At 39.0% G+C, this 26,588-nt stretch overlaps 1 protein-coding gene across 2 annotated transcripts in view; it reads right to left on the bottom strand.

Annotated features, from left to right (window-relative positions):
• The window catches only part of NEK10 (NIMA related kinase 10), a 106,615-nt gene that overhangs the window by 56,340 nt on the left and 23,687 nt on the right, over positions 1-26,588 (bottom strand). For both annotated transcript variants that reach the window (XR_015701485.1, XM_087745030.1), the window contains exons 18-24: positions 26,036-26,138; positions 25,795-25,923; positions 25,106-25,243; positions 24,373-24,418; positions 23,621-23,742; positions 23,320-23,422; positions 8,879-8,954 (exon numbers count right to left, since the gene is read on the bottom strand). Coding sequence is in view for 1 of the 2 variants with exons in the window: in XM_087745030.1 (XP_087601156.1) it covers positions 8,879-8,954; positions 23,320-23,422; positions 23,621-23,742; positions 24,373-24,418; positions 25,106-25,243; positions 25,795-25,923; positions 26,036-26,138 (717 nt within the window). In the remaining variant the exon portion in view is untranslated. The remainder of the gene's footprint in view (positions 1-8,878; positions 8,955-23,319; positions 23,423-23,620; positions 23,743-24,372; positions 24,419-25,105; positions 25,244-25,794; positions 25,924-26,035; positions 26,139-26,588) is intronic.

Here is a 26,588-nt window from a genome sequence, read left to right as displayed (position 1 = left end):
CAGGTCATAACATAATAATCTAGGCATAACTTGTTACATATTTTAATATTAAACAAATGATTTATTGCTTGATGGCTCGCTTACTTACAAACATCAGCTGAAAAAGTAAGGCTACATGGGAAACTGGGCAAAGACTAAAGAGAAGGAGGGAGGAAGTTTGAGATATCACCTCATTCTTTTCAGCTCACTCCTTAAGCACAGTAATGGGCACCCTTGAGAAACAAGGCCAGAAACAAAATAGGACAAGTGACCTAAACTGAACTGTCACATGATCCTGTGATGAGAAAAACATTTAATTCCACAGTTTTCTTTTCTTAATTATCTTTAAAATTCTTTCCAGGAATAAACTAAAGCCTTTACCAACTCTTCTTGAGATAGGAAGTAGAAAGAAAATACTGTACACATTAATTTGTAAATAGTAATCAACAAAACCTACCAACAAATTACATTTACAACTCACCCCTGCATCTCCCAATTAATAACCAAGCACCTTGACCTCTATAAAAAACCCACAGATTACTTGTCTGCAGTTGGGATCATATAGCTAATTCACCGCGACATCCCTGGATAAAACTGTACTACCTCTTGCGTCATAAAATCATTGGCCCTTGCTTGTGCAGCTCAAGTTGTGAAGAGCCTAGACATTGAGTAGTAACCCCGGAAAAGAGCCTTCTTCAGCAGAATAGATAGCAAATGCAGATACATACATCTGTTTGAAATCATGGGTATTTAAATTCAGCCTCCTTATGACATTCCTGTAAGCAATGACCAGCCATAACCAAGAAGTTTGAGGACTCTGAGTGTGGAAAATGTCAATTGCCAATGTGAGTAAATAATTAAAGGCAGCTTAACTCCAAATGATTAAACCCACGAAAGCTATTCAAGTATCAGCAAATCATTTATTTTTACCTCTCCTCTCTTTCATTCAAAACAGACTCTTCTATAACGTCCATTTTAAATAAGACCCTGATACAACTAGGGATGCATCTCAAGCAGAAAATATGGTCACTTATGGTAAGAGAGGAAACGGAAGACTACTGGCTGCTCTGCTTGTAGATGACTCAAACATGAACCTCTTGTTCATTTAGAAGGCATCAATGCCCCTTTATAGCATTTCTTAACCAGATGCCTATCCTATTTCTGATTCTAATTATTTTCTGTATTTCAATTATGCGAGAAGAGTATTACAAACATTCAGATGCCCACTTGTTAGTCAATTCTTGACGTGGCTGTTCTTTCAGTCAGATGCATAGCATACCTCATGCTGCCTCCAGTAATTTTTAAGCCACAGCTGGCCTGCCATTCCTTGAAGTAGACAGCGAATCTACTACTGCACAAAATAGGAAAGGGTAAAAAGAGAGGAGTAGACCCTTAAAAATCCAGTATTACCATTTCTCTAATGAAACATGGCCACTTATCGCTCTGATGCTTACTCCAATAATGTCTACATAGAGTCTGGGAACTCTATTCTGTTACAGTGGCAAGTGCTTTCACTTGTTCTACCACTAAAGTTATCGTAACAGCAAAATCATCGTTCTGTGCAAACACTCAGCTGTGGAAAAACAACCCAAGAGATAGTGTAAAAGAGATGGGAGAAACCAAGGAAAGACTAAGGCAGTTTGAACAGTCCTTGACAGAGCTTTGAAATCTGGCTACTATGAAAAAGCAAAAAACAAAAGCCACAGCAGAAACTAAAGCCCAAGACCCAAGTGAAAACAGGAATTAGCTTTAACTGACCACCAAAGACATTGTAAAACATCAAACACACGATTAAGGAAGCATCGAAGACAGTAAGATGACATATAATGGCACTAGAAATTGAAACAGCACACCATACACTGAGCAGCAAATTAAAGCAGAACAAGAAATAATAAAGATTTAGAAACAGTAAGGATCTGCCAAGATACCAGTACGGCTGACATCTAAGACAGAAGAGAATGGGAAACAACAGAAAAAAAACACCAAAATTATTCCAAGTTCCTGCAGTTCAGATGTCAAAGTAACACAGTTCATCTAAATGTAGCTCATTTGACATTACTTATAAGAAAAATTAAAAAAGAATAATTCTAGCAAACAAATACCAGTAACATTGGACTAAAAGACATTTACGAGCTCATAAATTAGTTTGATGAAATGACTAATCTTATTCTAATAAAAAGTGTTCATTCATCATTATTATCTGTTCCAAAAGGATTTTAAATTAAAAGTCTTAAGCCATTGAGGGAAAAAACATAATAATTAATATACATTAAAATAATTGTTATACAAGTTCTACAGAAGGAATTATTTCCAAGAAGTACATCGTTGGTTTATAACCTGTTATGTTGGTAGAACAGTACTTTTTTTTTTTCAGTTGAAATTCATCATTGAGTCTATAAAATTATTACATACTACACTTCTATTTTTTTTTCAAGCATTAAAGTAACTCTTTTTTTAGCTAGATCAGCACCACTTACTTGTTAGAAAACAAGTATAGAAACTAACCTGTATGTTTTCACACTCCCTTTCATCAAGAAAACCTATGCTATGACTTTAAGTTACTTCTAAGCCTTTGTGAGTAAAACAACTCTTTTCAGGATAGAAAAAAAAGACATCTGTATGAACTAGTCCATGTCACTTTCAAAGTGGCCTTCTTTCTTTTAGTCCAAGATGTTTTTGCATTCTCTCCTGTCTAGTATTAACTTATGTCTTATGGTGGAGACTTGTATCATTTCCATTGAAACATTTTTCCAGAGATAAATACAGATATCTTCATGCTTTCTTGCTTTGTTTCACATCATTTCCAGTTTTACTCCTATGTATGATGCTATGTAATACTGGACATGGTATTAAGTACACTTCAAATGTGAGGTGATGGTTGTTATCTAGCCAAACTTGTTACTTAATAAAAATTATATAAAGTTAAATCATTTGGTCTTCTTTCTGTAAGTCAATCTCTGTCAACTACTTATAATGTTCTTCCTTGAAGTTCATTCAGCTTATCTTTTTAGTAATGGTATGTCCATAATGAAATAGTGTTCTTGCGGAGTTGTGCTGTGGCATACAGACAGACAGTATTACCTGCCTGTCCTCAGCTATACTGTCCCTGTGGATTCCACCTCCAATTGCACTGGACTTTTTGCTGACACGTGTTATTATAAACCTATGCCTAAACTACAACCACACTATCAGATTTCATTGCTATGCTTCATTCTCAGAGTGAATACTTGTATTAACTGACTTTCAGAACATCCTCTGATAGAAATGCTTTATTAATACACTGAAAGAATTATTTAACTTCTGTTACCTTTCTAATCAAATCAGCAACTCCTCTCCAGGAGCCAGCTGTTCCATGAATGGCAAAACTAAAGCAAGACTAGTTTTTCACTGGTTTTCTACTCTCCCTTACCCCACAGTACCTTCAGTTTCCTAATCTCTTGGTTATCTAAACACACCAAACTACTGTGACATGACAGCATGAACTGCAGATTATTTGGAAGGTAACATTCCAGCTGAGCTTAAACACTTTTCTCGCTGAAAAGATTAAACTGTGTCTCTACTCCCTATCCATCACCGAATTTTCACAAACACTGAAAGAACCTAAACTCTCAAATTTGGTTAAAATTGCTGAAATGGTTCAGAGGCTATTTTTGGAGGAAGAACGAACTGCTGGAAAAACTGGTAATCAGTTTGATCATATAGCATCATAAAGCAGGCTAAAAATTAAGTACGTATGAAAGTACAACACACTCCCTTACCTTAAATTACTCTTCCCAACACAAAAATGCTTTAAATAAGTGAAAATATTATCATGTCACCAGAATAAGCAATGAGAAAAACCAGCTACTGCAGATCCCTGCATGAAATCATATCACAATATTGATTTATGCAGTGCTCTTACAAGATATGGCTATGAATAGAACCAGTGCCCACTACTAGAAATTTGGATGACATAACACAGTATGCAGACTGACTGTGTAGTCCATAAGCAGAAATGAAGATCAAGGAATATTTTCTCCTCCACAGCAGAGAAGATAAGGGACGCAAGTAAAATAGTACCTCTAATTACCACAAAAATGAGTTTCCTTGAAACACCACAAACAGAAAACACCTCAACTTTAGCACAAAAAGCCTAATCTTACATAACATTGTTCTGTGTATCAGTTTTCCAACATTTTAAAACAATTTTGTTTCAGAAAGACCAAGTTAATTCGACAACTAACATGGAACATTCTCACTTATTTCTTAATGATACCTGAGGGGTCTGCTCTTCTTCACAGTTTCCCAACAGCTTTTCAAGACCAGTCAAGTTCTAAAGGAATGATGATGGGATTCGCTATTCCATCCCAATCTCAAAATTTACTTCATTTCCCAGAGTTTTTCTAAAATTTCTGTATACATATGCAATTACAAAAGCGGCTATCATAACCATGACTCAGCTAACTTTTACTTACATCTCTTGATCTGTTGTTGATACATCCCCTTCATAAGTTACTATCTTTTTTGTGAAACAAAGAAATGCCAGGTATACATGAAGGGAAACATCATTCTCTATAACCATATACGCTTTGCTGTGTCTCTTCTGGGAAGTCCTTCGAGACAGCAGGATAATAAAGACTCTGTCACCACTAACTTGGAGCAGATTGTTTCTGGTGACTTATGAGCTGGAAAAAGACTTTTGAATTCATTATCAATTCCCTAAAGCAGTCTTTTCCTCAATTTTTAATGTATTAAGTGTAAACACATCCATTTAATACATTTGGTATTCTAAACACACACATTGCTGGAATTTTTTAATTCAAGGACATAACAAATTAAAAGGAATTTAATTAGTATGATAGTAGAATAAAACCTAGCATGAAGTAGAATTAAAAACCATCACAATTACAAAGCATACTTGTATAAGTCCCTCTCTAAACATAAAACAGTGGCTACTGTTATTTTATAATGACACAGATTTTTAAAAATTGCATTAGCATATCGATTCAGTCAACCCCAAAAACAAACGTTTGGTACATACAGTGATATGTTTTAATCTTAACCATTCTGCATAATGCTGCATAGCCAAATTTAAACAATAAGCATCAGACACTACTTTTGACATTTATTATTTTGTTTCTGTACTATACTGTCTGCTCCAAGAAGAGTGGATTGCATCTCAAATTACCCAGAACTATTATCCTGTCAATTCAGAAGAAAGCAATGTCTGCCACTCTAAAGTGACAATGCTGTCTCACAGCTCTTTCTCTTCTTCCTGTCCTTTTTTTTTTTTGTACCAGAACTAATACTGCTGCTCTTGGTACGTATGCATTCCCAATATTTTGATTATTTTATAGCCCTTCACATCTACTTAAATAATACAAAAAAACCCAAACACACAAAAAAAAAAATCTAGTCCAAGCACTGATTAAGTCTATAGGCTCTGACTTCTGCTTCATGACTTGTGGTAAAACACTCGATCAGTTCACCTCATTCCTTGTGAACAGGTTTCCGTATCAAAAAGCCCACTGTCACACACAGTACTATCCAAGTACCTTGAAGGAGGCATCCAGTGCATTCAGCTGTTTGCAAAGCCTTTTTAACATTCTTAAATTACATTGAAAAGACTTTAATGCTTTAGCTTGTAATTTTAAATATTGTTCAAGCACACACTTTAAATACAAAGACATCAGTACTGTATCCTTGTTCTTTTTTCTGACTGCAGACAGGCAAGGATCACTGCTTCCATGATTTTGCCTGTGGAGCAGAACTGACAAGTAATGTCCCAAAAGACCACTTACTGAGAGACTGCAACATCTAAGTCACATTTTATCCTCCTGCCTACATCTAAATAACTGGACAAACAGGTAGAAAAAGAACTGCCAAGGTCCTAGCTCTGATTTGAAATTCCATATATGAAGACAGGGTATGAGACTAATAATAAATGTAGTATAATCAAACATTAAAAAAAAAAAAAAGAATATATTTAAATCTACAGAACACTACTCTCAAATAAAAATTTCCTATAAAATGTGAAAAGACCCAAAGACATCAGCAACAGAATCTAACAGGAAAAAAAAAAAAGTTAATGTAGATAGGATAAGAAAATTGTAACTTGGTGACCCTGAAGGCCACTGGGGCATGGTTTGGAACCTGACATTTCTCAAGACTCATCTAACTTGGAGACACTTGACCCATAACTGTTGTTTAAAAGAGCACAATAAATTCCCATCAACAGCTTCTCTGCCCAGTTATAACTGAACAAAACAAATAAATTATTTCAGAGGAGCTGGAAAAGATGGCACATAACTAGTTACACCAAACTCTCACTACACTTAACTACCCAAACTATCACTCGCAGACTGTGCGTCTGTGGTGGGTTAACCCTGGCTGGATGCCAGGTGCCCACCAAAGCTGCTCTATCACTCCCCTTCCTCAGCTGGACAGGGGAGAGAAAATATAACGAAAGGCTCATGAGTTGAGATAAGGACAGGGAGATCACTCAGCAGTAACTGTCATGGGCAAAACAAACTCGACTTGGGGAAAATTAAGTTAATTTATTGCCAATCCAATCAGAGCAGGGTAATGAAAAAATAAAATCAAATCTTAAAACGCCTTCCCCCCACCCCTCCCTTCTTCCTGGGCTCAACTTCACTCCTGATTTCTCTACCTCCTCTCCCTGAGCAGCGCAGGGGGACAGGGAATGGGGGTTGCGATCAATTCATCACACCTTGTGTCTCTGCCACTCCTTCCTCCCCAGGGGGAGGACTCCTCACACTCTTCTCCGCTCCAGCGTGGAGTCCCTCCCACGGGAGACAGTCCTCCACAAACTTCTCCAACACGAGCTGGAATGGGCTACAGTTCACAAACTGCTCCAGCATGGGTTCTTTCCATGGGGTGCAGTCTTTCAGGAATGGGCTGCTCCAGCAGGGGTCCCCCAAGGGGTCACAAGTCCTGCCAGCAAACCTGCTCCAGCCTGGGCTCCTCTGTCTCCATGGGTCCACAGGTCCTGCCAGGAGCCTCTCCAACATGGGCTTCCCATGGGGTCACAGCCTCCTTGGGGAACATCCATCTGCTCCAGCGTGGGGTGCTCCACGGGCTGCAGGTAGACATCTGCTCCACCATGGACACCCATGGGCTGCAGGGGGACAGCCTGCCTCACCGTGGTCTTCACCACAGGCTGCAGGGGACTCTCTGCTCCGGTGCCTGGAGCACCTCCTCCCCTCCTTCTTCACTGACCTTGGTGTCTGCAGGGTTGTTTCTCTCACATATTTCTCTTCTTTTCTGACTGCTGCTGGTGTTGCACAGGTTTGTTTTTTTTTTCCCTTCTTAAATATGTTATCACAGAGGTGCTACCACCATTGCTGGTTGGCTCAGCCTTGGCCAGCAGCGGGTCCGTCTTGGAGCCAGGTGGCATTGGCTCTATCGGACATGGGGGAAGCTTCTAGCAGCTTCTCACAGAAGCCACACCTGTAGCGCCCCCGCTACCACACAACCTTGCCACACAAACCCAATACAGCATCACTCACAGATTGTGCTATACTTCAGGAGTATTTGGGGAACCAATTAAGGCAGCTGTGCAATCACCTTACTTTTGCTCACTAAGAAGCAGCATATGCATTAGTTTTCAAGGTATGGGACCTGAATGTTCAACACATTACAAGGACTCACTCTTGAAGCCATTCTAGGATTTAACGATTTCTAGGGATTAACTGTCAATCATTGTCATTCTTGCACTAGGAAATCACAAGTAACAATTTCAAAAGCAGCAACATGAATTATATTCAACTACTGAATGCCTGAGTTATTGACTCTCCCTCTTAATTCAGAAGAGCCACCAGTAGCTCCCCCGATAGCTTGGAACCTTTAATTACTTATTACAAGCACAGAGGCCAAGCATTCTGGCAGGTATATGGCCATCACATGGGGTCACCACAGCAGAAAAGAAGATTGAAGAAGACTGAGACCAAAAAGGCCTGTAAAATTCTGCAAAAGATATTGTCAGTGCCTCAGCCAGTGCAGTGGTCTTGGAAGAAATTTAGGACGAAACCACTTCCAGTTTTACTTAGGATATAATGTTCTGACAGGTTTTTCTCCTTATTGGCAGGTATTTTGTAAATTAAAATTTCTGATGAAAACAGAAAACAATATTAAAGTATAGACTGCATGCTGTGCAACATTCTTGGTTTGTTTATGGAGGAGGAGTAGTAATCTAGTAGTAATCTAGGACCATACATAGGTAGCTATATTGGTACCACAATTTAACCAATATGGTTCCTCACTTTGGCTTGCTCACAAATGGGATGCCAAAGGAAACTGCAGCTCATTCAGCAGACTAAATAATGTATTGGCTAAGGCAAAATTTTAGAGCAGTCCTTTATGCGTTTACTGAGCTTAAATTGCAAACAATGTGTGTCATGGTTTTCCACCATTGAAAATTTCAAACTTCAGAAAATATTTTTTCAGTTCAATTATTAAAACCAAATGCCTACTGATTCAAAACAAATCCACTAGCAGCAATTTCAAATATTTTTCAGAAGGTAAGTTGTCCACACGTACAATGTAACTGAACATTGAAGCCACAATTACATTAAAAGTCATTAAAATTAATTCCTAATGTTTACATACATCTTTTTATAACTTGAAAACACATTTCTTTACCAATAAGGACATAGATAGATGAATAAGTTACTACACAACTCCAGTTACTTCAATTTTTGCACTAACTTAACCCACAGTAACTGCCATGTGCAAGAATAGGCAAGAGCAAAACAGGCAGGCCACCAACTGCTGCAGAGTAGCTGTGGGTGGGTAACTTGCACCTTGTTCCTTACTCCATTGTAACTTGCCTGTCTGCTCCAAAAAAGTAACCCTGAAGATGGAAGTCACTGGACTGAATGTTGTATGCAGGAGTACTTACCATGAGTATAGAATGGTTCCCACTACTGATGCAAGTTTGCTGTTTTCTTGCTTTTGCTTTGCAAGCCCAAAGTCAGCTACAATAAAGAAAAAAAAAGATTCACATGTCAATAATCACCCTCTTTGCATGACAGTCAGTGCCAGTTCGCAACAGGATTTTTTTAAATGTTTTTTTCTTTATCTTTTACATTTCGCAGTACTGGACTTTACTATCTTCCTATCTCTACATTAATCAACGAGTTACATTTGAATCAGGCCTACCAGCTTTAAAAATATTATAAACGCACCTCTGACGCTTTCAATCCAAAGTACATGACCGGTTACAGGTTTCTATTAATATATTCCAATCAATTGCATGACACTGGTAAGTATCTAATAAGCAGTGATCTAATGCCCAAATTAATGGAAAAAATAATGTAATGAAGTTAGTAATTATTTTGCTTTCCTTCAAATTATGATAGCTGGGAAGGGTGGACTTTCTCAGAAATTTAATTTCAAAGGAGTATGGGGGGTCTAATATCTGAATAGTTCATGTTCAAAGACTACATTTGATAAGAAATAATGGTGAATCTTAACCCTACCTTGTGACAAAGGCTGTAGATTTAGATGATCGAGCAATTATGTTAATATAAGTGCCTTTTGTGTAATTTTCAGGTAGTCTTTCACAAAATTGTCACACACAGTCTTTAGAGAAGATATTTTTAATCCAAGTTCCATGCAGACAGTTCAAGTTTATTTTTTTCAATTCAATAATCTACTACTGTCCTCAACGCAACAATGCAGCTAAAATACATTGCCCTTTATTAAATCCAAGCACAGAGAACAAGAGAAAATCATTATACTTAAGGTCTGTTCATATATTTTGTATTGTAATACCACTTCAGAATTGGGAAGACTTGTGTGGTAAAACAATATTGTTTAAAATATTTTAAGGCTCCTGTTCTACTTGGACAGAGCCCATAGCATTTCTATTCCAATTGTTTTTACAGTGAGAGAGTTCATACACATTTTAGTTCAAAATGTTTCTACTCATCAAAAAAAGCTGCAGATCAGAAGAAACACAAGTAAGAAAAATTAATTTCTGTTGGCTCTTGCTCAGTGCAAGCCTCAAGGGTCCGAAAAGGAGTAGATCTCTTATTCAGAAAGGGCCTTTGATAAGAAAGCCAAATCTAGGTACCCAGGCCACAGTCATTTTTCTTTGAACAAAATGTTCAAAGAAGGACTAGCTCTGCAGTGCTTGGAAAATATAAGTAGAAACAATGCTAAATTAACAGGATCACTGAGGAGCTTCCCTTTTGCCCTTGAGTTAAGACAGCCCTCGGGCAGTTCACTCCAGGGAATATTAATCCCAAAGGACCAGAGGTTTTTGCAATGTTGATACTTCCCTGAATTAATTGGGGTGAATCATTCTAAATTCCCTCCTTTGGAATCCCTTCACATAATATTCTACGAAGAATGAGTATTAAGACATTACATCAATCAATAAATTCAGTTCCTGGTGCTTGAAAGATCTAGGAAAGGAGAGAGGAGAGCTGGACAGCTCTGTTCTGAAAGAAGTAGTCTATTTTAATAAAACATTAGTCATTATTTGGAAAAAAGAAAGCACGGAAAAAATCAGCCAGATGGAGTAAATATATTCTCTTCCTTTTAGGCTCAGGTCCTCAGAAACAGAGGGGAAAAAAAACATTTCACAGGCAATAACTTTTTCAAATTCTGCTAAACTGTCTTGACACCAGCAAGAAGCTCCTAAATACAACTGGTGCTGCCAGAGCTAAGGAATGTAAAGCACAGGACAATCAGTTTTATATTAAACATAAATGCTTTTTCTTAGCTTTTTCAAGCCCATAATATGAATGAAAAGGAACTGGCAAATGTTGAACTGCATCAAACTAGTGAAATTGCTTCTTTTAATTTATTTAGGCATTGTCTGCAGCTTATAAATTGGTCTACAGTTTTTAATACTCCAGGATTCTTTATTTAGTATTTGATGCCAAAAGTTGCTACAGTAACTAGCAAACAAATGAAACAATTTCTGTGAACTGCGAGAGGCCTGCCTCCCATACCATTAAATGAAGATATGACCAAATATAAAGCTGACCACTGTTAACAGGTATTCATTGTTTCAGCTGTGAACTGAGGCTTGATTAATGAGGACCCATTGCGACAATTCATATCTGGCAATTCCCTGAAACAGCTTCACACTATAGCAATATATCTTTTAGAAGCTGGAACAGAATTGTGAGAGCAAGATAACTCAATACTTGCTCAACTTCTTATGAACCTTACCCAAGTGTCAGCTTTTAGCACAGAGAGAGACCTACATAAATCTTTGACCTGATCTAATGATTCTTATGTTATGGTCTTATTGGTCACTCCTGAAATTCAAAATCCTACTTATTAAAGAAAGTATTCTTCCTGAACCAACTCGATTTACTACAGTTAATTCATCCAACGGTACACCAAGCATTAAGACATCGCTCTTAAGTACAGGAATAGGCCCTTCCTCAGAAGCTAGACCTAACCCATTTACACATATCTGTGTGAATGCAGATGCATCTGATCATAAATTTCACCAATTTCAAATGAAATACAAAACTTACAGCTTCCAAATGTTTTCCTACAGGTTCCGTTCTCACTCACTCACACAAAAAAGCAACCTACCAATTAACAGAAGCATTGTGAGTACTTGCTGGAAGGAACTATATCAATGCTGACAATATCATGATAAATATCAGTAGAATAAAGGTGCCAGAGAAAAATGTAAAAGAAAAGCCCTTAAAGAATCGTACTGAGAAGGCCAGTGAAAGCTTTGTAAACCAGTAAATTAGATTAACCAAAACAAAGGCTGGTAAGAGCAAAGGCAAAGAGATAGCACAAAAGGGGAGGAAGGGGGAGGGCAGGCAGGCCATTCAGCCACCGCCACCATCAGGAAGCAGAAATGCATGCTGCATCCGTCTATCCAAAGGGAAAATTATAAACCCATCTTAGTGATCCAGAGCAAGATTCTACAAGAAAGATGAGCTAGTAACCTTCTGCCATAAAAAAGACCAGTCCTGCCCCTCTTTTGCAGTGTTTCTGGAAAATCAGCTCATTTGGCACTTGTGTCTTGATGAGTTTAGCTCACCCTTTTTCTAGGCTAGTTTCATTTTGCTTTAATCTAGCCCCAGACCTGATATTGCAGTCCTAAAATCATTGAATTGTCTACCACTTCGGAGGATTCTTGTTGCCCTCTGTCGTCTTGCAATGCAGGAATAAAATTGGCATTAGAGAGGCAACTCCCTCATCCTCAAAAAATGGCAAACTCCCTCATTTTGACTGTTAGATTGTCCCTCCTTCTTGAAAAGTAAAAATTACCCCTTTGGGACCAAAAATAAAACAAACAATGGTTATTTTGTAGTACAGCTGAAGAAAAACCAAAATGTTAGTAGATGACATATTTCCATGAGGAAGCAGTCTTGGAGCTTTAATGGCACCAGTGGAAAGATCCGTGTACCTGCCCAAAAAGAGAGCTGTCTGTTGCTACAAAATAATGGTTGTTTTCACCTGCACGTGTCATTTTGAAATACGACACTTCTTCCAGGTTTAAACACTACTTTAAATTTTCAGGTTCATGTGAATTACATGCATATCACCACTACAACTTATTGTACCATCCTAATACATGACAGTTTGCAAACTGAGGGGAATGGTAGGTACACCAATCTAGCAAACAAGTTTTATAAAATAAAATTTCCATGGTGATAGTTTTTGGTGTTTTGTCTACTGTGCAACCTCAACCGACATCATTTCCTTACAGCTTATTTCTCCAGTGGTTGGAAGCTTGGCATCCTTCATTGAAGATGAAGATTATTTTTAAGTCTGTTCAAAGACAATAAAAAACTAACAAACTTTCACCATTAGATGTATCTTTATAAAATATGACTAGACATGCAATTTAATTCATTACCAATAGTCATATATCTCCATGGTATTATTACATTTGACTAAATTTTGTACTGTGATTGTAAACATTAAGCTTTGTGGGTTTTTTCCTCTATATATCAGGAATCTAGAAAATGAAACTTTTTTTTTTAATTCATTAAAAAATAGGCAAACAACTATGCAAAACAGTCGTCAAATAGGAAGAGAAATTAACACAAAATGATGCAGTCATAATCCTGTAGATTTTGAAACACCCTTCTTCACTTGTTTTCACTTGTTTGTGTTGTGTTTAGGGTAGCAGAGTAAGTGATAATGAAATAAGGTTGTTTCAGAAAACATTAACATGCTGGGGAACAGGGCATGAAGGGAAGAGAGAACTACGAAAAAAATGAGTAGGCGGATTTGACTAGTATTTTAACCTCCTACAGAATCATTTCTTCAAGTTTCATAATAGCTGAATTACAAAAACTTTCTAAATCTTAGCAGTCTCTTTAAATGAGCATTTTAGGTACAAGCAATGTTTTTTTTCTCTTTTTATTGACAGAATCTGGTTTCTCATTTGCCATTTTATTTCCCAAAAATTTCACCTAGTAGACTGATCTTCTACAGTAAAAACAAAGAGGAAAATTTTCCAGATACTACATCATAACAACACTGATCTCATATTTGCACATTGTTGCCTTAATTTATATTTGAATCCTATTTGAAAATGCCATTAATTTTTCCTAAAGTGGAATATGCACACAAAGACTAAAAGCAAAGCAAAAAAGGAGGATGAATGGAGTATCAAATTCACCATATATGTGAACTTCAGACCTACTCAGGTCAGATTTTCACTGTGTCCCCATTGAACGGTTTCTACTTCTACCCTGAAAGTCTCAGGATGATACAAAATCACTTTGCTTCTCTTCAGCAAGTTTGCAACTGTAATGAAGAAAGTTTATCAGCAACTTACTGAGTTACAGTGATCTGGAAGATAAAAATAGAACTTCAATTTTATTTTCCATAAAAGCATAGCCTAAAATCAAGATAATCTGCAATTTAATCAACAGTAGTACATACTTATTCTACTCTTTTCCATCAATAGAATGGGAATAGAATTAATTTTTCATCATTCCCAAATACACCTTTCTAGCTATTCTATCATTCTCCTTTCTGTGTGCTAATATCAATGCTTCGTAAACTCAGCCTACTACCTGCCAGTTTTGTCAAGCTTGTAACTTCTGCACTAAGAACTTTAGCATTGATCCACATCTAGAACTGAGATTTGTGGAGAGAGTTGCAATTGTGCTATTAATCCACCAATAGCGTCCAGAATATTTGATTTACAGTGTGAACATAAACAAGTGGAAAATTCCACTCAGCCTATTATGGAAGCTTTGAAAATGAAGTACTACAAGCATTTCCTTGAATCTTGGTATTAAGGGTAGCAATTCTGATAATGAAGACTGGTTAAATGAGCCATATAATGTGCAAAAAAACTAGCACTGATCCAAATGACTCCAAAAAGTAGTGACTAATACACAACAGATGCTAGCTATAACCACTTTACCTCATGGCCACTGCTTCTCTGAGCATGGCACAGAATCAGAGGGCAACAGGTCTTTTAAAAAGTGCACTCAACAAGCAAGTATGCTGAATTACAAAATTAACAGGTAGCTTTCTTCCAGCATCCAGCAACTATTTGAACTTTTCTAGTCTCATTTGCTTCACCATTCTGACAGTTCATGGCTGCCTGTTATGATTAGAAGTGTATCAGACAGGTGAGTTGTCTCAAAACTCGTATTCTGCTGCTATATAATCCTAGGTTTCAGTTCCATATAGATCCTTTCTGCTGCTATTGTATCATGTGTACTAAACATTAAACAGAGCGTGCCACCCAAAAATGCGTATGGAACCCTTCACAATTCTCCTCGATATTAGACCTGAAAGGTGTCAGTGATTCCACACAGCCCTCTTTGACGATCAGGATCTAAACCTTCCTGCAACTAGATGACATTTAGGAAAAGTGATGATATACAGTCTTCTGTTTTGTTCTACAAAACAGATGCAGCTATGGAGCTCTAGAAAGAAATATGCTGTCCTAGAAACAAAATACAGCTGCACTAAAAGATAACTGCAATAAGAGCAGATACACATTTTAAATTCAGCGAACTGTAACTTTTCACTGTCTTATATAAAAAGGCTGGGCAGGTTAAACTGAGAGCCACAGATAATATTGGTTCAATGAATCTCTAAAACCCTATACAAAACAACTTACATTCAGGCCGTGCTGAAAATTCTACTTTTTTTTGTGTTAGAAATTATAAATCAGACATTCAACCTGACCAGAGATGTCCAATTTCAGTAACACCTTTCTACCAATTTAGAATGAGATGTTTTATGAAATTGCAGGTTAGCATGATTTAATATTTATATTTTTGTAGCATTTGTAGCTCAACCCATTATGATTAAATGTTGTACCAACATATAAGAGATGGTAGTTATGGTCCCCTTCCTATCAAATTTATGTCAGAGATGAAACAGAACAAATAAGTAGGGTGGGCAGTTCCAGAGACTACATAACAACAGCATGCTTAAAGTTCTCTACAGTCAGAAACAGAGATCTTATATCACCACCACCCTGGCTAGGATCAGATTGTAAATGTCTGTTTCCATTTGCAACAACACACGACTTAAAAGAGCCGGAAAAAGATTGGGATAATTCAGATTTAATTGACATGTGTAAAAGATGTCATAGGAAATGCAAAGGAAGTTATATAATCTTCACATTAGAATGAAGCACCTCCTGCACTTAGGACTTTCATTTGTATCTTACATAAGTTTATAAACAAAACAATAAACAAAGATCTGGATAAGGATAGTGTCTGATCACACTCAATATTTAAGAAAAAGAAAATACAATGTGAACATACAGATTAAAAAAATTCTTCATGCTATTACCTCAGGTATTCTTTTTTCAGTAAAACCTATAGAGATGATATTCAGAGACCATTTCTAGAAAAGGCCCCTCATAGTTTAATCTTACATTGTGCCAGGCCAGTTGCAGAGTTCTCTGCCTGCATGAATTCTAGTTTTCAGCCACCTTTCACCATAGGTTCCTGACTACCAAGTTCTACTGGAATTCTTCTACAAGGGCTACCTGTAGGTAGCAACTTCTCCATGACTTCAGGACAAGCAAGCATAATTCTTTAGCAGGTTTATTTTTTTCTGTGCTGACAGAAGGTGGGAATGTCTCCCACACTATGCACTCCTTTCCTTTTCAACCAATGTAAACTCAGAAACTGTATGAGGTCTTCATGGGATTTGGAACGTGAGTGGCTCAGTTCTCACATACATGGTGAGAAACGCCTACCTGTGTGTCCCAGAACTTTCTTAAAGTAGTTCATTGCTGGGGCTGCTGCATAGCTATGCACAGTACAGAATTAAAATCTTAGCCTATAGAAACACTTTGCTCCAGTGTATTGCTCATTCTGTTCTTTTTTTTTTTAATCAAAATCTTTTCTTTTTTTTTTTTTTTTAGCTCCAGAGGAATAAGCTGCTTTTGTTACATTGTCAGCCTGCAGATTCTCATAGCAAAAGATTAACAGAGTTGCTATTTCCAGAAGGACTGATTGAGGAAAAGAAAAAAAGAACAGCACTATAAGATATACAAACTTCTTTTACGAAGCAAAATAATTTGGACCATCAGAGGCCATATCTTAATGGTGTAGTCACACAACACTGCTTCACACAGACAGCCCATGGGAGTATTACTCTAGATCGAGACAAGCTTTGGACAGTTTTGAGATTTGAAAGACCCCAGAAAATTGAACTCTCTCTCTTTAGGAGGACTGTGCAGCTTGTAAACATGGAACTACAGTTCTGAGTAGATCTTAGAGCAGACTCTCTCCTTTTATAAAAGCTGACAGGTTAAATTCACTGCAGAGGCAGATTTAAGATTTCTCAATATTTGAGCATACCACCTTCATCCGACATTTTGTATTAACATTCATCTAGAACCACTTGAAATTCTCAAATGGATAGTACATTTATCCACAAATACTGTGAGATATAATCATCAAGATTGCAAATGCTCCAGTCTTTGGTTAGTATTCAAGCATCACTTCCTCCAAGCTCAAGATCGAGGCATCCCTATGAGTAAGAAATCAAGCAAAGAGGGAGAGAGACCTGCATGGATGAGCAAGGAGCTTCTGGCAAAACTCAAATGGAAGAAGGAAGCTTACGGAATGTGGAAAAAGGGACAGGCCACTTGAGAGGAATACAGGAACATTGTCAGAGTATGCAGGGATGCGGTGAGGGAGGCTAAGGTCCACTTGGAATTAAAACTGGCAAGGAATATCAAGGACAGCAAGAAGGGCTTCTTCAAGTACATCAGTAGCAAAATGAAGACAAGGGAAAATGTGAGCCCACTGCTAAATGAAATGGGTTACCTGGTGATGGAGGATACAGAAAAGGTGGAGTTACTGAATGCCTTCTTTGCTTCAGTCTTTACTGCTAAAGCTGGCACTCAGGAATCCCAGACCCTGGAGGGAGGAAAGTCTGGAAAAAGGAAGACTTTCCCTTGCTTGAGGAGGATCAGGTTAGAGATCACTTAGGCAAACCAGATGCCCACAAATCCACGGGCCCCGATGGGATGCGCCCACAAGTGCTGAGGGAGCTGGCAGATGTTATTGCTAAGCCACTCTCCATCATCTTTGAAAGGTCATGGAGAACAGGAGAGGTGCCTGAGGACTGGAGGAAAGCCAATGTCACTCCAATCTTCAAAAAGGGCAAGAAGGAGGCCAGCCAGCCTCACCTCCATCCGTGGAAAGGTGATGGAATGGCTCATTCTGGATGTCATCTCTAAGCATGTGGAGGAAAAGAAGGTTATCAGGAGTGGTCAACATGGATTCACCAAGAGGAAATCATGCTTGACCAATCTGATAACCTTCTATGATGGCATGACTGGCTGGGTAGATGAGGGGAGCGCCGTGGATGTTGCCTACCTTGACTTCAGCAAGGCTTTTGACACTGTCCCCCGTGACATCCTCATAGGTAAGCTCAGGAAATGTGAGTTAGAGGAGTGGACAGTGAGATGGGTTGAGAACTGGCTGAATGGCAGAGCTCAGAGGATTGTGATCAGCGACGCAGAGTCTAGTTGGAGGCCTGTAGCTAACGGTGTTCCCCAGGGGTCAGTACTTGGTCCAGTCTTGTTCAACTTATTCATCAATGACCTGGATGAAGGGACAGAGTGTACCCTCAGCAAGTTTGCTGATGATGATACAAGACTGGGAGGAGTGGCTGATACACCAGAAGGCTCTGCTGCCATGCAGCGAGACCTGGACAGGCTAGAGAGTTGGGCAGAGAGGAACCTAATGAAGTTCAACAAAGGCAAGTGTAGGGTCCTGCACCTAAGGAGGAATAACCCCATGCAGGACTACAGGTTAAGGGTTGACCTGCTGGAAAACAGCTCTGCAGAGAAGGACCTAGGAGTCCTGGTGGACTCCAGTGACTAGGAGGACTGGGGCATCTCTCATGAGGAAAGGCTGAGAGACCTGGGTCTGTTTAGCCTGGAGATGAGGAGACTGAGAGGAGATCTTATCTTACCAACGCTTACAAATACCTTAAGGGCATCCGGAGGATGGGGCCAGACTCTTTCTAGTGGTGCCCAGTGACAGGATAAGGGGCAACGGGCACAAACTGAAACACAAGAAGTTCCATCTGAATATGAGGGAAAACTTCTTTACTTTGAGGGTGACAGAACACTGGGACAGGCTGCCCAGAGAGGTTGTAGTCTCCTTCTCTGGAGATATTCAAAACCCACCTGGACATGTTCCTGTGCCACCTGCTCCAGGTGAACCTGCTTTAGCAGCAGGGTTGGACTACATGATCTCCAGAGGTCCCTTCCAACCCCAAACATTCTGTGATTTGGCATACATGGACTGTATGAGTTTGGCATAATACCACAGCATGTACCAATACAGTACATACTTAGAAAGAAAGTAAATTATTCTTAATTTCATTAAGGTTGTAAAACAACGAGGCTCAGTAAAATTCGGAAGTAACAGATAAAATGTCTTCAGCACCCTCTGAAAATTCAATATACACTGGTACTAATTAAAGTACTAAATAAAGTATTTCTTTAAATATTACAATAGTTTTGAACCAATCACTGTAGAAATGGTCAAAATAAGTTTCAGTTCTTCCAATTTTCTTCAACTCCTGTAAATCTTTAACAGAAATAGAGATGTTTTTCAAGGGCAGTTTTGAGCTTACATTTGAAAGTACATTTACCTTACATTTACATTTACCTTCCATTTACATTTACCATTTGAAAGTACATTTACCTTACATTTACATTTACCATTTACCTTCTTACCAGAGGTAAGGCAAAGGTGTTAAATCAAGACAAGAGTGCCCCTCAGTGGCAGTATGTTGATATAAAATACAATTATATGATAATTTAAAATAATATTCTGAATATTTATTTTCACCACTCAGGGACAAATGCTCCATTAAATCACCTTCTTTCATAACTATATCATTACTAAGAATCAGAGTTTTTTAGCACATACAATTTAATAATGAATGAATTTAAGTATGTACATCATCATGTATAAATATTTATTATAAAAAAAACAGTTGCTAAATACTAAACAGCTCATTTAGTAAGGGATGCTGAAAAAGCTGAAAAAGCAGGGCCATCACAAGGAGAGGAGAAGGAAGAGGAAGAACTCATAAACGACATGGAAACCACCCAATCCCTATCCCCAAGTGAGCTGCAAAATATGCAAAAAGGTTTCAGCCATTGTCCAGGAGAGCACCTTGTCACCTGGCTGCTCCAATGCTGCGATAACAGGGCCAGTAGCCTGGAATTAGAGGACAGGGAAGCCAAGCAGCTGGCATCCCTTTCTAGGGAAGGGAGCAGTGATAACGCGATTGGAAAAGGGACACAAACCCTCAGCCTCTAGAGGCAAATCCTGTCAAGTATGAAGGAAAGAAAGATATCCCTTCAAGGAAGATGTTATATATCGCCCAGGCAAATGGACCACCAGGGAGACAGGTAACCAGTACCTGAGGGAGTTAGCTGTGCCGGGGGTGATTTATGGTGACCTGGACAACAAGCAGTTATCCAAAGATCCAGATGAAGTCCAGTGCACACGACCCATGTGGCAAAAGTTCATATGGAGCGTACCATTGTCGCATGCAAACTCATTGGCAGCACTGACCTGGAAAGACGGAGAGGGACCAACGTTGGATGAATTGGCTAGCCAGCTCCAGGAATATAAAGAAAATCTCTCTTCCTCTCTCATCTCGGCTCTGGAGAAACCATCCTGGGAGGTCCAGCAACTGAAAGAGGATAGGTCCTACTCCCCATCTATACAGACCAGTATCTCAACTATTAGAAGTAAGTATCCCTCTGCTCAAGAGGGAGGATATACAGGGTACACACCATGGGCACCCTATGGTTTTACCTGTGTGACCACGGAGATGACATGAGGAAGTGGGATGGAAAATCCACCTTGACCCTAGAGGCACGGGTACGTGAGTTGCAAGGAAAAACAATCACAAAAGGGTGTTCTTCCAGGAAGACTGCTGCTCCAGTTTTCAGTGGGCAGTCCCCCAGATGGAGCAGAAGGGCTGACCCTACTTCCGATCTTAATAAAGGGACTTCTGATTTGTATTTACAAGAAGTGAGTAACAAGTACTATGACCAGGACTAGAGGGGCCCTGCCTACAGCTAAGTGGAGGAAAGGGATAACCAGGTTTACTGGACTGTGTGGATTCAATGGCCTGGCACATCAGACCCACAGGAGTATAAGGCTCTAGTGGACACCAGTGCACAGTGTACCCGAATGCCATCAAGCTACAAAGGGGCAGAACCCATCTGTATTTCTGGAGTGACAGGCAGACCCCAACAGCTAACTGTATTGGAGGCCAAAGTGATGCTAATTGGGAATGACGGGCAAAAGCACCCCATTGTGACTGGCCCAGAGGCCCCATGCATCCTTGGCATAGACTACCTCAGGAAGAGGGTATTTCAAGGACCCAAAAAGGTACCGGTGGGCTTTTGGTATAGCTGCCTTGGAGACGGAGGAAATTAAACAGCCCTCTACCCTGCCTGGTCTCTCAGAGGACCCTTCTGTTGTGGGGTTGCTGAGGGTCGAAGAACAAGGGGTGCCGATCGCTACCACAATGGTGCGCCAGCGGCAATATCACACCAACCGAGACTCCCTGATTCCCATCCATAAGCCGATTTGTTGACTGGAGAGCCAAGGAGTGATCAGCAAGACTCACTCGCCCTTTAACAGTCCCATATGGCCAGTGCAAAAGTCTAATGGAGAGTGGAGATTAAGAGCAGACTATCGCGGCCTGAATGAAGTCATGGCGCCGCTGAATGCTGCCGTGCCGCACATGCTAGGACTTCAACATCAACTGGAGTCAAAGGCAGCCAAGTGGTATGCCGCAACTGATATCACTAATGTGTTCTTCTCAATCCCTTTGGCGGCAGCGTGCAGGCCACAATTTGCTTTCACTTGGAGAGATGTCCAGTATACTTGGAAATGACTGCCCCAGGGGTGGAAACACAGCCCCACCATTTGCCATGGACTGATCCAGGCTGCACTGGAACAGGGTGAAGCTCCGGAACATCTGCAATACATTGATGACATCATCGTGTGGGGCAACACAGCAGAAGAGGTTTTTGAGAAAGGGAAGAAAATAGTCCAAATCCTTCTGGAGGCCGGTTTTGCCATACAACAAAGTAAGGTCAAGGGACCTGCATAGGAGATCCAGTTTTTAGGAATAAAATGGCAAGGTGGATGTCATCGGATCCCAATGGATGCGATCAACAAAATAACAGCTATGTCCCCACCAACTAGCAAAAAGGAAGCACAAGCTTTCTTAGGCATTGTGGGTTTTTGGAGAACTCATATTCCCATTTACAGTCTGATTGTAAGCCCTCTATATCAAATGACCCAGAAGAAGAACAGTTTCAAATGGGACCCTGAGCAACAACAAGCCTTTGAACAAATTAAACAGGAGATAGTTCATGCAGCAGCCCCTGGGCCAGAACAGGCAGGACAAGATGTAAAAAATGTGCTGTACACCGCAGTTGGGGAGAATGGCCCTACCTGGAGCCTCTGGCAGAAAGCACCAGGGGAGACTCGAGGTCGACCCTTAGGGTTTTGGAGTCAGGGATACAGAGGATACAGAGGACCGAAGGCCCACTGTACTCCAACTGAAGAAAAGAGATATGGGCAGCATATGAAGGGGTTTGAGCTGCTTTGGAAGTGGTTGGTACCGAAGCGCAGCTCCTCCTGGCAACCCAACTGCCAGTGCTGGGCTGGATGTTCAGAGGATCCCCTCTACACAACGTGCAACTGGTGCTATGTGGAGTAAGTGGGTCACACTGATCGCACAACAGGCTCAAATAGGAAACCCCAGTTGCCCAGGAATCTTGGAAGTGATCATAGACAGGCCAGAAGGCAAAGATTTCAGAATATCACCAGAGGAGGAGGTGACACAGGCTGAAGAGGCCCCACTGTATAACAAACTACCAGAAAATGAGAAAAAATATACCCTGTTCACTGATGGATCCTGTCGTATTGTAGGAAAACGTTGGAGGTGGAAAGCTGCTGTATGGAGTCCTATACGATAAGTCGCAGAAACTGCTGAAGGAGAAGGTGAATCGAGCCAATTTGCAGCAGTGAAGGCCATCCAGCTAGCTTCAGACATTGTTGACAAAGAAAAGCGGCCAGCGCCCTGTTTCCATACTGACTCATGGATGGTGGCAAATGCCCTATGGGGGTGGTCACAGCGACGGAAGCAGAGGAACTGGCAGTGCAGTAGTTCTTTGAGAGCTTTAAAAGCTACAGTTTCTGAATTGCCTCTAAGGCTTGCTGTGTGTATCAGGTTGTATTAATTCACTCAAAGAGTAAAAAACTTTGTCATACTTTGAGTACTGTTCACACACATACTGCTTTGAAAGCCTGTCCTGAAACCTGCCTAGGCTCCTTCCTCCACACTGTGGAGATTATAGAAGCATAGATCAAAAATATTCACTACTACAGGCTTAGACAAATAGCACCTCACTGCAGCTGATCACTGGGAACAACTGGCAGGTACTAAACAATTGCATGGGAGAACTGGAATAGAACAGACAGCTGTTCTACTTTGTATGTTCATTATCACTTGTTACCTAATCTGGTTATCTCAATATTCTTGCCGATATAAGTAAAAACAGGCCTTGAAGCACAACTACAGTTTAATTTTTTTAGGGCTAAATCATCTCCTCCATCATATTTGACATACATAGCTGCAAAAAATATAGTCATGGCTGATGACACCTGGTGGCAATGATCACAAAATCTGCATTAGCAATTATTTTGCACAACAGTATAATAATGTAATAATTTACTAGCTTCCAAGTATGGTGACCAACGCCTGGGAATCTGAAACCATCTGAGAGTTTCAGTAAAGAAATTCTACTCACGTACATCATAAGAAATTCTCTTCAAGTAAAGTAGTTCTACTTACTAATTGTAACTTTGTCTTTATCCCCCAGCATGACGTTGTTCGGAGTGAGATCTCGATGAACAATCCTTTTCTGCTTGTGCAAATAACGAAGAGCTAGACAAAGCTTAAAAACAAACAGAAAGAGCCTTACAAAGATTCTTAACTACAACCTAAATAGAAGCACATAAAATTAAATTCATATCTGATATTAGTGCCTGATACAATAACCATTACTTTGTCATTTACTAGCCTAACAAACATAAACGGTGCTACTAATTACATGCAGGAAAGTCCTGGTAACAAAAAAAATGGAGGCCCTTACTTGGATAAATATATGCCATATTCTTTCTTCTGTAAACTGTTGTTGCTTTTGCTTCAAAGAGTGAAAGTGTTCTCCCAATGGCACTCCCTCTATGAGCTCCATGACTATGTACAATCTGTCATCTACATAAAAGAAAATGAATTAATAGAACATTACATTTATACAGAAGGCATTTGAAAATAGAGCATTTGAGGTTAAAATGTATTTTAAAAGCTGTTATTTTTTACTTTTTAAAAATTTATTTGTACAGACAAATACATTTTAATCATAGTTCTACTCCTTGTTATTCCATTCTTTCCTGAATTTATATCAGAGCCACTATAAGGAATTCACTGCCTGATAATCACTCAGTGGGCAGGTCTATGTAGCTAACTCTTTATAAAAAGCAAATTAAGACAATGTGGCTGAGCAATATATATCATTCATTCTACTAGTCACTATAGCTTTTCTCCCTACTTAGCATTCCAGTTCTAAATTTTGGATCCTTAACTATCTAGGACGAGAATTATGCTTTCTACATGTTCACATTGCGTCTAGTTTTACTGATAGGTAAACAATTTTTTAAAATGGTGAGAGATAATATTTATGTTTTAAAGGAATATAAGCCTATCTGAACTGTAGCAGTTCTCGAAGAAAATATTGCCATTTATTGCTCAAATTTGATACACTCCTTCCAAGCTTTAAGTGCTTTTATTACGTATTTCTATTTCTTCATTACACACAATGTGACAATTGTCTGCATTTATACTTACTTTCCAAGAAGGTTCTATAATACCGTACAACATTTGGATGATAAAGCTACAATGAGGAAAGAAATTTAGATGTTTAGAGTAGTTAAACTGATGGCACAGTATTTATAATGTTTAGCTACGCATTGGAAGGAAGGATTCCACAAGGATTCCACAAACTAGCTTACAAACTGCAGTGCAGCAGACTTTCACTGCTACCCCAAACACAGAGAAGTGTTGCGTATTACTAGAGGAACCAGGAGGAAAATACAGCATGATTCCTATCTACTCTCCCCTTCATAACTGAAAGAGAGTAAATGAAGTTTGAATGAAGGCAATTACGCCTGCATCAAAGTATTGGCTTTCTTAGCCTAAGAACACTAATGATCAGACTGGTTTTTTAATTTTCAATTACAAAAAAGACTATCTTCTCATTGTATTTTAAACCAAACAATTCATAAATGGAACAAAGACTCATGAGTTTTCTATCACAATCTTAATTTACAGAATCCCTGAAAAAAGTTCAAATACAGCCAACACAGAAAGTAGGAATCTTTAGTAACAAGCATTTGCACTGCTGCTAACACTACGGTAAGAAGGTTTTCAATATTGACAGCCTTCAGGTAAAAGGGGCCAATATTGTACTGATCAGACAAAAACAGTAACAGCAACTGGAAGCCCTGCTATATGAGAACTCACAGTTAATACTGCTAAGAGCAGAATGCCAATGCATGAAACTATAGTCCACAAGGCATACCTGCTCTTTGATGATAGTTAATTCAGAGACAATATTCTTTACACTGCTGTCTCTGTCTTTCTTGTCCTTTCCAAATGCTGGATTGTGTAAATTGACTTCTTTCATTGCCAGGAGATTTTGTCCGTTATGTTTTCTAACCTATGAAAAAGATAAAACCCTTGTAAAATTAATATAGGATGGGGATAGAATGGATATTATTATGGCTATCAGATTAGTTACCAGAGTCCAAACCTGTCTCACAAAAGCTACAGTCATAACTTTTTCTGTGTATGATGTGGTCAGCCAAAAGAACTGGAGCCACAGGTTAGCAGTACACTGCTGAAATTGCCACAGTGTTTGAAGTAACACTGTGCTCAGCGTTGCCTTTCAGATAAAACATGCTTGAATTTCTGTAGTTTTACACAGATTTGTTAGCCTTTGGAATAGACAGAAATGCTGTTTGTGGAAAGGAATTAAAAGAAAGTAAAACTAGGAAACCTAACAGATACACTGGTCAATCTCATAAATACAAGAGGGGACAAACAAAATCACAGTAAATAGTAACAGCAAGCCCAGATCTATAAAGGCCTTTTTGGACCTGCATTTCCCTACTGAAATTCAAAAGGACGGTAGTGCCCAAAACAGGTATTAGATCCTCTTTGTGAAGCCTCCCCTCAAACCTGTAAATTAATACCAAAAAGGAAGTTTACCTTATATACACTTCCAAAAGCTCCGCTGCCAAGGTGCTCTAAAATTGCATAATTGCCTATATGTTTTGTAGGTGCTTTACTCTGATTCATGCTCTCAATACTTTCAGCAATTTGCTTCAATTCATCCTCCTGGTTATAAATTAAATGACAAATAAATAAATATAAAATATTTCATGCCTTTCTTGTGCTAAGAACGTACAAAGCATACAGCTTCTTAAAGCTATGAAGGTTTTTTATTTACCTTTAATAAATTTAGCTTTGACACCAACTCTTCATAAGCACTGATATCACGCACATAATGTCCAATATCAATGAAGATTTCAAACAAGTCAGTAGGGAAAAGTCTACAAAGGTTTAAATTTTGATATATTTTAGAAACAGTGTACACAGTAGCTATTAATCTACAGCAGAGACTTTTCAATGTTTATTATTACCACTTATTTAGAAGGTTCTAAAGTAATACATTTATTTTTTACTAACCTATTCAGATATTAACCTTCTAACATTGCATACATAGGAGTTAAAGAATCTTTCAAAAGTCAGACTTCAGCCTCCATGGGTTGGGTATTAATATAAATGCCAGTTCTCCAAACAAGTATAAGCCTCTCTAAAGTCAATGCACTTCCTGAGTTCCCAGTCATTTTCCTATTTTTTTCTTATAGTACTTTATATTATGCCTGCTGTCACTTTATCCAAGTTCTTTCTTGTAATGCATTAAGTGATAGGATTAACATTTGTCCGCATTTAAAGAATCATGACACTCATCTTAGAATTTCTCATCCAAGAAGTCTAGT

The sequence above is a fragment of the Nipponia nippon genome, unplaced genomic scaffold (genome assembly GCF_047370975.1).
Source record: "Nipponia nippon isolate SJK-2023a ecotype South Korea unplaced genomic scaffold, ASM4737097v1 scaffold_1, whole genome shotgun sequence".
In the NCBI taxonomy this organism is placed as follows: Eukaryota; Metazoa; Chordata; class Aves; order Pelecaniformes; family Threskiornithidae; genus Nipponia; species Nipponia nippon.
This window is presented reverse-complemented; position numbering and strand designations above follow the sequence as displayed.